The sequence below is a fragment of the Labeo rohita genome, chromosome 9 (assembly GCF_022985175.1).
Source record: "Labeo rohita strain BAU-BD-2019 chromosome 9, IGBB_LRoh.1.0, whole genome shotgun sequence".
Lineage (NCBI taxonomy): Eukaryota > Metazoa > Chordata > Actinopteri > Cypriniformes > Cyprinidae > Labeo > Labeo rohita.
Window position 1 is genome coordinate 6,168,123 of NC_066877.1, and position 14,048 is coordinate 6,182,170.

Consider the following 14,048-nt stretch of genomic DNA (forward strand, 5'->3'; position numbering starts at 1 on the left):
CAGTATGTAAATATGTTGGAAGTAAACATGTTTAATCAAACACAACACTGACCATGCCCTGGATAACGGCTGTTTCCTCAGCCTTCCCCAGTGGTTTGATGGTGTGAAAGAGAAACATGGTGAGGATCTCTGGGCCGAGCCACTGCTGCGTGGTGCTGCCGATCTGAGGCGGCTCCGCTAGGGCGATGATCCGGAATGACGGGTGGATTGGGAAGATGGATCTGTGGAGAAGATCAGCACTGGTTACTTATTTCCATCAAGCACAGTCTATATAACAGAATTTTTAGCAGATTTTATTAGTAAGATAATAATTATTTTTAATAAAATAATTTTATAATAATCTTTCTTAACTTTCTCTGAAAGATCATGTGACACTAAAAACTGAAGTAATGGCTGCTGAAAATTCAGCTTTGCATCAAAGGAAATAATTTAAAAAAAACATTAAAATATGAATTTATTTATTATGATTATATATTAATGTGGCTATACATAATAATAATAATAATAATAATAATAATAATCATAATCATAATCATTATTATTATTATTATTATTATTATGGCTGTCAAACGATTAATTGCGATTAATAACATACAAAACAGTTTGAGTTTTCCTAATATATGTGTGTGTACTGTGTGTAATTATTATGTGTATATAAATACAAGCACATTCATGTATACATTTAAGAAATATTTACAAGCATATGTATTTATTATAATTTTTACAGAATTTATATTATATATAAATAAAAATATTTTGTACATAAATAACATTTCTCTTAAATATATTCATCAATTTGTGCGTATTTACATACACATAATAATTACACATAGTACACACACATATTAGGCAAACTCAAACTTTTATTTTGTATGCGATTAATCACGATTAATCGTTTGACAGCCGTAATTATTATTATTATTATTATTATTATTATTATTATTATTATTATTATCATTATCATTATCATTATCACCATTATTAAGACTTACTTAATTACTATTATCAATGTTATTATCACTAAATAAAAATATAAACTTACAAAATAAAGTGTTTTTATTTTACTTGTGATATTTCACTGTAAAATATAAAAATTTAGCGTGTAAGAAAAGTAATACAGTAGTGCCAATTCACGCTTAAACATTCTTTAATTTATTTATTTAATTAAATCACAGCCATTGCAATTTGATAAATGCACAAAGCCACATTGTGATTTCTGTTTTATTTTAATAAATTGTTCAGTCCTAATATTACTGGGTATTATTAAAGTGTTTTTTTGGTCACATAAATGCAGTCTTGGTGAGCATAAGACACTTTTCTTCCAAAAACATTAAAACTTTTTATGGTAGTGTATCCTTCTAAAGGGGATCTGAAAACTAAGTGACTGAAGATTTTTTTAGTCAGGTTTCTTGATGACTAGTGTTTCAATTCTTATTAAATAAAAATAGTAGGCAGTGAGCAGTAAGTATAAGGTTAGCACTGCATTCTGAACGCGATGTGAAGTTATACACAGACTATTAAGACAATGGAGCAGGTGACCTGAAAACAGACATTACAGTCACAGCAACTGTCAATCTGTGTTATTATAATTATGATATGTTTCAAAGGGCTGGCATAACCAAAGGCACCTGATCACTGATGACTATATGAGAACAAGAGGAGGTGAAGTCAGTCCATTCATCTGTCAAAGTGAATAGGATATGCTCATGTCAAGATCCGTGCCCTCGCTGATCTCTGGCACATTGATATTGTATCGCTGACAATAGCTTGTGCTCGAGCTGCATCGCCACCTAATCCCACTGGACAGCTCCGTCTATTTATAAACAGTGAAGCCCCCTGCATGAAATGCATAGATACACCTACTGACACAGAGAGAGCGATCGAGATTCTTCATTATCACACCATTTTAGATCTTCATCAGATCAACGGCCTCCTGTTGCCTAGCAACACCTTCCTACCTTCCAAGTCCACGTCCCTGGTTTCAAAGACACCGGCTCCCGTTTCAAGCATTTACACATCATTACTGAATGTAGCACTTGTTAGCAGTAATCATACACAGGTGCACTGCTTTACACATAAAACTCACCGTGTCACTGATAAATGGTAAGAAAGACCATTTATGCAAACAAGGTAGAAGTGAGATACAGTGACCAGGGGATGTCAAGCAAAACAAAAATGATTACAATTTAAAACAACTATTTTATATTTTAGCATTTACTCCTACAGCTTTAACGTTACAACCACCAAACTCAGGTCAGACCTTCAGACTGTTCTGATGTCAGTTGCTATATCTTTTCTAACTCATCCAAAAAACAGACAGACTGAGGGGGTCAAAACTTTCATACAGTGTTTAAAGTTGAAGTTTTTTTTGGCTTTTAGTATGAATATGTTAGCTTTAAGGTTATCTGTAAGCTGGTGTGCTCCAAAACAAATGACAAAATTCACATTTAGAAAATAAAAGCATTAAAAACTTACAGTCTCAACTTTCGCCAATATGGATCAAATATGGAAATATGGAAATAGATGCTGAAGCTAGGGCTGAAATTGCTCACTAGCTCACAAAATTAGTATTTTCTGTACGGAAAATGGCACATAGTGCACTATAGATAAGATAGGGAATGATTCAAACAGTGTAAGGGGCCATTCACATTTTTCCATTCCAATGGGCTACTTTTTCATTGGTTTTCTATGTAAATGCGTTTGATGTACGTGCATGAGCGCTACGCTCATGTCTTGCATTTTTTGCAGCGCCTCTCACATGAGCGTATTTAAGATGACGTGTCTTAAAAGAATTTCAACTTTTACACGCAGCGCCGCTCATCAATGTCAGTTTCAAAGCAGTGGACCAATCAGAAGAACGGGGCAAGCGTCTGTTTACAGTAGCAAGTTGGCATGACAACTGTTTTACTTGACAGCAACATGGCGGAGGAGGCGCTCTTAATGGCTGTGTTCGGATACCCTGAATTATATAACTTTTCTTCACGCGATTATCACAACTTGTCGCCCGTCACCGACTATTTTTGTTATTGCATCACGTCTCAAAAGCGTATCTCGAGACCCTCGCGTTCTACACTGCACTTTAAAAAAAAAAAAAAAAAACATTCCTGAGTGCTGCGTCTCACGTTTTTAGACACAGACGCGTTCTGTGTGAATGGAAATTGCAAATTAAAGGAGAAGTCCACTTCCAAAACAAAGATTTACAGATAATGTACTCAACCCTTTGTCATCCTAGATGTGCATGTCTTTCTTTCTTCAGTCGTAAAGAAATGATGTTTTTTGAGGAAAACATTTCAGCATTTTTCTTATGATGGACTTATATGGTGCCCCGATTTTGAACTTCCAAAATGCAGTTTAAATGCGGCTTCAAACGATCCCAAATGCAGTTGTAAGCGATCCCAGCCGAGGTAGAAGGGTCTTGTTTAGTGTAACGATCGGTTACTTTCATTAAAAAGGTACAATTTAAATACTTTTTATTCTCAAACGCTCGTCTTGCCTTGCTCTCGTGGAACTCGAAAAACGTATTTTCTCCATCAACTTTAAAAATCATTTTAAAATCATCCTACATTGCTGCAGAAGTACTGGCTCAGTCTTTGCAAAGTGAACATGCAAAGAAGATCAAACACCCTTAACAAAAAAGGTAAAACAGCGAATAGCACAATTTTAAAGTTGAGGGAGAACATGAGATGGGAGTTTTTCGACATACCCTAACTATTATGAACCGGAAAAAAAACAGTCCAGGCAGAGTAAGACAAGATGAGCGTTTGACATTGAAAAGTATATAAATTGCATTATTTTTATTAAAATAACCGATCATTACGCAGGATAAGACCCTTATTTCTTGACTGGGATCATTTACAACCGCATTTGGGATCGTTTGAAGCCGCATTTAAACTGCATTTTGGAAGTTCAAAATCGGGGCACCATACCATTCCATTATATAGAGAAAAATGCTGACATTTTTTCCCTCAAAAAACATAATTTCTTTACGACTGAAGAAAGAAAGACATGAACATCTTGGATGACAAGGGGGTGAGTACATTATATGTGAATCTTTGTTTTGGAAGTGGACTTCTCCTTTAAGTTTGGTTTTGCATTGTATCACATGAACCACCGCAGCGTGCGCACACAGTCTGCTCCGGTCCAGAGACATGATAGCACCGAGTCTGTGGAGATCAGAAAACATATCCGACACTTTTGAATTCTACACAGAATGCTATATATTACAGCGATATGGATGAGATTGTGGCTGTCATACGCTGTCAAATGCGGCTTTACTGAGTTTAACGGCTCTGATCCAAGCTGTGACTTTAAACAAAAAATTATTGGCTATTTAAAAAAGGGGGTGGGACTGCTGGATATGTCCCGCCCTGTCTTCCTGTTTCAGTTGAAATTATGTCAACACAGAATCACGTTGCATGTTTCAAAGCACTTCAGTGGACCTTTAAGCTGTTTATCACTTGCAAAGATGAATGAATATCCTACGACAATCAAGCTAGCAATAACACTAAAACATCTTAGCAATGTGCTAATCCTGCTAACAACATGCTAATCATGTTAAAAACATGTTAGCAACATGCTAACAATATGTTAATTGTCATGAAACATGCTAACAACATACTAACCATGCGGGATTCTCATAGCCGAAGTTGTCATAGTTGGGTAAAATCCGAGAGCAGTAAATGGGAACCACAAATATATTTTATGCATTCCCATTTGCTCAAATAGCAAAAGAAAAACTCCACGACTTTCAATCGAAGGGGAAAAAAATGAGAAAGACTAATAACAGCAGTCATAAGAGAGAATGATGTCAAATTTACCGTCCCTCCCATAGACGCAGCATTAGAAACACCCTCGCATTAGCGCTAACTAGTTTTTTCATAACTCAATGAAAAGGTGAGATAATACAAAGTTCTAAATGTAAATTTTTCCTTCCAAGGATTTACGATGATGATAACCATTTAAATGCATCATCGCAGTTTTGTGAAATAGGTCCATAACACGTTAACAACATGTTATCAACATGCTAATACAGGCTAATAATGCTAAAAACATGACAGAAACATGTTAACATGCTAATAATGCTAACAACAAGCTAATCATGCTAAACCATTAGCAACATGCTAAAACATGATAAGAACGTTAACTATGCTAATCATGCTAAAACATGTTAAAACATTGTAACAACCTGATTACATGCTAATCATGATAGCAAAATACTAGCTACATGCTAAAAACATGTAATTAATGATAAATATATGATAGAAACATGTTAACAAGCTATCAAAATGCTACTCATGCTAAAACATGTTAGCTATGTGCTAAAAACATGCTAAACATTCTAAAACCCTGTTAAACATAGTAGCAACACGCTAATCATTCTAAACTAACAACATATTAACAACATCCTATCAGCACATTAATAATTCTAAAAAACATGCTGGAAACATGCAAGCAACATGCTAATCATGTTACAAGCATGCTAGCGACAAATAAGCAACACACAAACAACATGCCAATCATATTAAAACAAGCTAGCAAAATGCAAACAACATGCTAAGCATGTTAAAGACTTGCTAGCTACATGATAATCATTAGGGATGGGCCCAAATCCAAATACCATGTTCTGAAAGGAAATAATGCGAGATGGGAAGAAAAAATATATATTTCAATGCTTTCTCTAGCAATTCTATTGGGTAATTATACTGTATATAACTGCAGGTATATAATAGCGGGAGCCGCTATTTTTTATGCAGGGGATTGAAATCACTTTTGAATGCGCACTTGCTTTTTACTTTCACTTTCGAGGTTTGCAATCACACATACTCTGTGTATACTATGGAGCGACAGTACTTACCACACATTTTACAAGATTAGATGTTTGTTAACGTTGCTCAGGATCTGCAAATCATTTGGCATTCTCCTATCAGTCATCTCTCGTTACTCTGTTTGTGTGGTAAGTAAAGTTTTATATACTGTAATGTAACAGGCTACCGCTAGCAAGTGGCTAACCATGTTACTTTAGTGGCTCTGTAAAAACGCAATGTTGTTTTCCATGCCTTTCTGAATACAGATTCTCTGATTCATCCACATCCCAACTAATCATTTTAGAAACATGCAAACAACACGCTAGTAACATCTTAACAACATGCTAATCATGCTAAAGAAATGCTAGCAACATGATAATCATGTTAGCAACATGATAATCATTTTAAAAACATACAAATCATGCCAGATTATGCTGGCAATGTTCTAATTATGCTAAAAACATGCCAACAGCGTGCAAACAACATGCTAATCATGCTACAAACCTGTTAGCAACTTAATTTTTCTTAGTTTTATCTATCTAAATTTTCAAGCTTTAACTGCTTCAAGCTTTCAAGCCAACTTCAAAGTTTGTTCACAAACTTAATTCATCTAGTTTATTCCTGTGATGCAACGTTGAATTTTCAGCATCATTACTCCAGTCTTCAGTGTCACATGATCCTTCAGAAATCAATCTAATATGCTGATTGCTGCTCAAGAAACATTTCTGATTATTATCAATGTTGAAAATGGTTGTGCTGCTTAATAATTCTTGTGGAAACCATGACCATCTTTAAGGATTCTTTGATAAATAGTAAATAAAGAACAGCATTTATTTGAAATAGAAATCTTCTGTAACAATATAAATGTCTTTACTGCCACTTTTGATCTACTGCATTTGTGCATAATAAATTCCAATATTAACTGCTTCCAAAAAAAAAATCTATGCAACAGTATACAGTATATAGATTTTTTTTTTTAAATAATAAATATTGTTTTTTAATGACCTTACTTTTATACCAATGTTACATCCTGGTCGTGAAACAAAACCACTGAAAATCACTGTTTTTTCAATTTGTGCTGATGAGGGATCATGATGTGTGATGCTAAAACTGTTCAAGATATCAATCAAGACATTATGCCTTATGCCAGGCAATAAGAAAGACAGAGAGAAACAGAGAGGCAGACCAAGATGCTAATAATAGTTGACTCTGTCAGAGCACCTATATTCTTCTCTCTAGAACAGTGTTGACCTCAGGAGGTCAGAGACTGCAGCCCTGCCCACGTAGCCGAGCAAAGTGTGACTTTTAGAGGCGTCATTAATATGCCTGTACAGTAAGAAGTGTGAGGCCGACAGGAACAGAGCCTCGCTAATTAAGAGCAGTGTTGGAACCACATGAAGAGACCACAAGTGAAGTCTGAGACGTCGGCTGGAAACACAGGAAGAGGAAGTGGCTTTATTTCAACCTCAGACGCGTCACCACAAACATCCTTCCTACCCGTCTAGGTGGGGCTCCACCAGCAGGACACAAATATACATCCAACAGCACTGATTTCTTCACCATGACACTCTCAGACTTCCAATTTCACTGATCACGTGTTGAGATTAAGTGGTTAAATCTTAGAGACTATTTCAGATGAGTGTTATTTTATCATAAGATACTATCATAAGACACTAGTTCTTTTAATATTTTAAATTTTTATGGTCACATTTTGTATTTTCATTTCCATTTAAGTTACATTTTTCATCATTTTGTTGTGTTTCTGTCATTTAAATTTTTTTAATTAATTCTTATTTCAGTTTTAGTTATTTTAAAACAATTTAAACTAAATAAAACTGAGAAATGTTTTGGAAACTAGCTTCAGTTTTGTTTATTTCAATCAACACATTCTTTACGGTTTTAGTTTTAGTTACCTAAAATAACCCTTTTTTAGATTTCAACAGAATAATAATCAAACAGACATAAACTGTATTAATGAAAAGAAATCTTTGGAATAGTGGGAGATGATGAATCAGCCACTCAAAAATTGAATGGTGATCCTTGCGGATGGCCAACAGACAATAAAGCACACTGATTGTCGGACTTGCTCTCATGCTATTTCAAACCTGTATGATTTTCTTTGTTCTGTGGAGCACAAAAGAAGAAATGTTGGTCACTCTTTTCAGTGATTGCAATGAATGGAGACTGAGGTTATTCAGTTTCAAAAAGAATGCAACAGCACTATAAATGTCTCATAAAAGGTACAGAACTTGTGTGCTATATTTAAAGTTTTCTGAATGGGGATGCAAACTCATCGAGGCTGGAAAGGGTAGCAAAGATGCAAACACCCATAGAGAAGATCTGGGGTCATACCATCCCAAGAAGAAAAGTTTGTAAATACCAGGTAATAAAAAATATAGAACAGTCAATTTCAGGGAAGTCAAAACAGGGAAAAACGCAAATTTAAACCAATTATTAAAATAACCCTCCACTTCAGTTGTCTCAGGCCATTATAGTCGCATGTTGCTGACTATACAACAAAACTACTACTATTACTACTATTACTATTACTATCACAAAAAAGATATATACACTGACCAAAATTTTAAATGCAACACTTTTGTTTTTGCCCCCATTTTTCATGAGCTGAAGTCAAAGACTTTTTCTATGTACACACATATTTCTCTCAAATATTGTTCACAAATCTGTCTAAATCTGTGTTAGTGAGCACTTCTCCTTTGCCAAGATAATCCATCCACCTCACAGGTGTGGCATATCAAGATGCTGATTAGACAGCATGATTATTGCACAGGGGTGCCTTAGGCTGGCCACAATAAAAGACCACTCTAAAACGGGGGTCCGAAAACCAGTCAGTATCAGTCAGTATCTGGTGTGACCACCATTTGCCTCACGCAGTGCAACACATCTTCTTCGCATAGTTGATCAGGTTGGTGATTGTGGCCTGTGGAATGCTGGTCCACTCCTCTTCAATGGCTGTGCGAAGTTTCTGGATATTGGCAGGAACTGGAACATGCTGTCGTATACGCCGATCCAGAGCATCCCAAACATGCTCAATGGTGACATGTCCAGTGAGTATGCTGGCCATGCAAGAACTAGGATGTTTTCAGCTTCCAGGAATTGTGTACAGATCCTTGCAACATGGGGCCGTGCATTATCATGCTGCAACATGAGGTGATGGTCGTGGATGAATGGCACAACAATGGGCCTCAGGATCTCATCACGGTATCTCTGTGCATTCAAAATGTCATCAATAAAATACACCTGTGTTCCTTGTCCATAACATACGTCTATACCATACCTATACCATAACCCCACCGCCACCATGGGCCACTCGATCCACAATGTTGACATCAGCAAACCGCTCACCCACACGACACCATACACGCTGTCTGCCATCTGCCCTGTACAGTGAAAACTGGGATTCATCCGTGAAGAGAACACCTCTCCAAAGTGCCAGATGCCATCGAATGTGAGCATTTGCCCACTCAAGTCGGTTACGATGATAAACTGCAGTCAGGTCGAGACCCCAATGAGGACGACGAGCATGCAGATGAGCTTCCCTGAGACGGTTTCTGACAGTTTGTGCAGAAATTCTTTGGTTATGCAAACCGATAGTTTCAGCAGCTGTCCAGGTGGCTGGTCTCAGATGATCTTGGAGATGAAGATGTTGGACATGGAGGTCCTGGGCTGGTGTGGTTACACCATAGACTGTAAAAAATATGGATGTAGTGTCCATGAGATCACCTGTAGGTTTCTGAAGAGCATTTTTGAAGCTCTTAGTGGGCGGGAGTCAGCCGTCGCCATCTTGGAATTGCGTCACTGCACGTCACTCCCGGATAATTAAAAATGGGCAAAGAGGCTGGATGTGGGTGGAGCTAGTTGCTGAAACCACGCCCGCCTAGTGCATCGGTGGTGACAGCAGTGGCAATCCACCTGTCACTCAAGTGGCCACGCCCCAAAATTATGCAGAACTTTAAGGCTTAGTATAATTTAAACGGATGAACTATAAAAAAATTCACCCCCCTCACAGTTGACATGAAGGGCAAAATTAGCTATATAGACCATAACCACTTTTTGTACCAGGCTGTAAACATTTTTTTTTCTGCTGTAAAGTTGGGCATTTTAACATGGGGAGTCTATGGGATTGACTCCCTTTTGGAGCCAGTCTCTAGTGGGCAGTCGATTAATTGCAGTTTTAGTCACTTCCGTGTTGGCTTCAAGAGGGTGACCGGGAGGTTGCCACTTGGGTTACATGTGGTCTGCAGTTGGATGTACTCCCAAATTCTCTAAAACGCCTTTGGAGATGGCTAATGGTAGAGAAATGAACATTCCACTCATGGCAACAGCTCTGGGTGACATTCCTGCAGTCAGCATGCCAACTGCACGCTCCCTCAAAACTTGCATTGTGCTGTGTGATAAAACCGCACATTTTAGAGTGGCCTTTTATAGTGGCCAGCCTAAGACACACCTGTGCAATAATCATGCTGTCTAATCAGCATCTTGATATACCACACCTGTGAGGTGGATGGATTATCTCGGCAAAGGAGAAGTGCTCACTAACACAGATTTAGACAGATTTGTGAACAATATCTGAGAAAAATAATCCTACTACTAATACTATATTAATAATAATAAAATATTAATAAAAATACTAAGTTATTATTTTACTAAAATCTACAAATTTGCTCAAATAATTTATTTATAGTAATGACACTTTTGTATGGTTAAAAAAAAAAAAAAAAAAAAGATTTATTACTACTGGTACTACTACTAATAATGTTATTTTACAGAACAACAGTAACATCTTAATTTGCTTTAAAACATTAAACCAAAGCTTTTAGAGGAAAACCACAAGGAAACTTTACAGTTTATTTTTTGTTGACAACAGATTAAAACTTCTTTGCTAAGACAGTTGGTGTGTGTTGTGCTTTCAAACTGAATTTTGTTACAGAATTTAATGTGAACCAAATACATTCATGACTCTCTTGTTCTTTTGAATCAGATCTTTTTAAAGAATCGTTTGATGCAGCTCACAAACCAGTCTAAACAATTTAGTAAATCAAACATACCTACTAAGTCTTATAAATTTTCATTCAATTTTCAACGTAACTACAGGGAAAAAACAGCTAGCTAGTACATTATTTAAAATTCCTTTTGTGTTGCATGGAAGCAAGTCAGTCAAACAGGTATGGAATGGCATGAGGTGAGTAAATGACTACAGAATGTTCATTTTTGAGTCTAACATCATGGAGTTCATTCGGTTTCTAAACATAAAAAAAAAAAAAAAAAAAAAAAAATGGATCCAGATCTGAAAAAGTCAGAAGAATGCTAAAACAATACTGACTTACATATTAAAAAGTTTAGTTTATTAACTCTCCATTAAAAAAAAGATGATCCACCATAACAATAAAACACTGTGGCATAAAATTTCTCAGCCACTTTTAAATTACACATCTGAAGGCAAGTAGGGACAGACCGAAATAAACAGCGAGTGTCATGGCGCTAACTGACAAAACCTATAAAATGAGCCCTCGGAATAAATTGAGCTGGACCGTGTGGTGGGCAGTTTCCTGTTATTGCGGTCTGGAGATAGATGAAAGCAGCCATTGTCAAGACCTAAAATGCATCTCATCGTAACTCAGTGTTTCTCACAGACTCGGACGCTCTGTCTAGACTCGCTGTCACAAGGCTTGTTGTCCTGAGATAGACTCACTCTATAGAAATGACGTCACGGTAAGTTAATCAACACCTCCAATGTGGCTTTGCTCATCAGATGCGCGTGAGGCATCAGAACATTCACTATTCACTGAGCGTTCATGAGTGCGGCCGCTTCGGAGTAAACGAGAGAGAACCGGATGTGACAAATGGACTTCATGAGTAATCTGAAAGCGCATAATATCACCTTTATGGATCTGTTTTACAAAAAGCTTGCTTGTATAAAAACTTGAGAGTACATTAACATAAATGTCCGACATGATCTAATAATGTATTATATTAAGGATTAGGTCTTTTAGTCAAAATGTCTTAATCATCTGACTGCTGAGAGACATTTCATGAAAAAAGAAGGGCTGCTATGAATGTGCTGAATTCTCACATCTCCCCCACGAACACATACAGGTGTTGATTAGCGTGAGATTCCCATTCTGTTCCACGACGGCGGCACGCTGCCGACCCACAGCTACAGTTCCCATTTTGCAACTGCTGCTGGTACTGGGACCGATGGATGGAGCTCTCATGAGAAATGAGAGGTGTTGGGATTTCTAAAGCATTAAGCAGAACACTGGCCTCACGTAAGTACTTTCGATGGCACGCTTCCCAAAAGCATTACCTCAGCTGGACATAAAAACGTTTATAACATAACGAGAGCCTTGGATTGTTCCTAAAGCCATTATGTGCTTATTCAACTTAAATGGCTTTTTCGGTTTGCTCTCACAGTCCAGAGACATAGGGACAGATTATATAGTTAATAAATTATATGAATGCATTTTAATTAGCAAAACCATTGGAATAAATGAAAAAGATGAGAGAAAACAATACTTTGATAATGAGATTTGATGATATATTTTTCAATTCACAAAATATAAACAAGTCTATAAAAACATTAACAACACATGGAATTTGAGTATCATCATTTGAAGCAATTTTGTCTCTTCAGATGACTTTAACAAAACTGCTTAATTCATAAGGGTTTTATAATCTTTATGAACTTTCTAAAGTGTGCAAGTTTTGGTTGCTTGGACTTTCAATGGATGGACAAAAATAATGAGATAATATTAAAATTGTTTTCATTTATGCACCAAAGATGAAAGAAAGACCTTGCATTTGAAGTAAATAGTGAAAGGGTAAAACAGTCGTTTAATAAGCAATTGTAAATTTGTTTTTACTGTGCTTATTCTTGATAACTTTACAATGTCTGGGTCCTTTACAAAAAAAAAACAAAAAAAACAAAACACTATGTGGTATTTATAGTCATTAAAAAAGACCTGAAGACAACAGAATGTCATTTAAACATCTGTGCATTAAGTTAGTGTAGTTGAGCAGATTCATGCAATTGTCTGATTACAGTATTACCTGTCTTGCAGCTCCTTGTCAGTGAGCTGTAGTTCGTCTTTTAGAGTCTGGTAACGGTCCCACCTCAGTAGTCGAGTCCCGTCGTACAGAGCCAGCTCTCGGTCATGCAGCAACCTGAGATGGTCGACAGGCCAGATTAATCACCAAACAAATCAAGCACTACAGCAAGAGAGCGATGATCAGCAATCTGCTCCAACGTGAAAAACACAAGCACAGAAATAGCACTGCTGGGTTTTTCACACCAACAGTGTTCTCAGGGGAAAAAAACTTTCAAAAAGACCAAAAATAAAAGGATAAAAAAAAAAAATATTGTAATACACGTTCATGAAAATAGGTACATAAAACACAGTGTACCAACCAGACTTGATGCAACATGTTTCCAGTATTAACTAATTTGTCCACCTATTATTATTATTATCAGTATACTTATAATTATTATTAATTTATTGGCATTATTTAAAGTAGTACTAGTAGTAATTTAGTAGCAAGTTACATTTTTATTGTGAAGATCTGAATGAACATAATTACTACTACTACTACTACTACTACTACTACTACTACTACTAATAATTAATAATAATAATAATAATAATAATAATTATTATTATTATTATTATTATTATTATTATCATTAGTAGTACTAGTAATAATACTAATTTATTATTATGAACATTTTAATTACAATTACTACTAAATTACTATTATTATTATCACTATTGTTGTTGTTGCTATTTATTATTATCATTAGTAGTATTAATAATTTGAAGACCTGAATGAAAATAATAAAAATACTTATTATTATTACTGCTATTTTATTATAATTATTATTGTTGTTATTTATTATTATTACTATTATTATAATCATCATCAGTAATAATAATAATATTATTATTATTAATAATAATAATAATAATAATAATAATAATAATACATTTATGAACATAATAAATTTTTAATCACCGTTACTACTAAATTACTATTATTATTATTTATTATTATTATTATTATTATTATTATTATTATTATTATTATTACCTGCTATTATTAATTTATTGCCATTATTATTAGTGGTAGCAGTAGCAGTAGCAGTAATTTATTATTACAAACATTTAAATGACTACTGCTACTACTACTACTCAATTGTTATTGTGAATATTTGAGTGAATATTATTA

General features: G+C 35.5%; 1 protein-coding gene across 2 annotated transcripts in view; it reads right to left on the reverse strand.

Annotated features, from left to right (window-relative positions):
* The window catches only part of vwa8 (von Willebrand factor A domain containing 8), a 118,200-nt gene that overhangs the window by 84,489 nt on the left and 19,663 nt on the right, over positions 1-14,048 (reverse strand). For both annotated transcript variants that reach the window (XM_051118873.1, XM_051118874.1), the window contains 2 exons: positions 12,876-12,989; positions 53-221 (listed from right to left, as the gene is read on the reverse strand). In XM_051118873.1, coding sequence (XP_050974830.1) covers positions 53-221; positions 12,876-12,989 — 283 coding nt within the window. The remainder of the gene's footprint in view (positions 1-52; positions 222-12,875; positions 12,990-14,048) is intronic.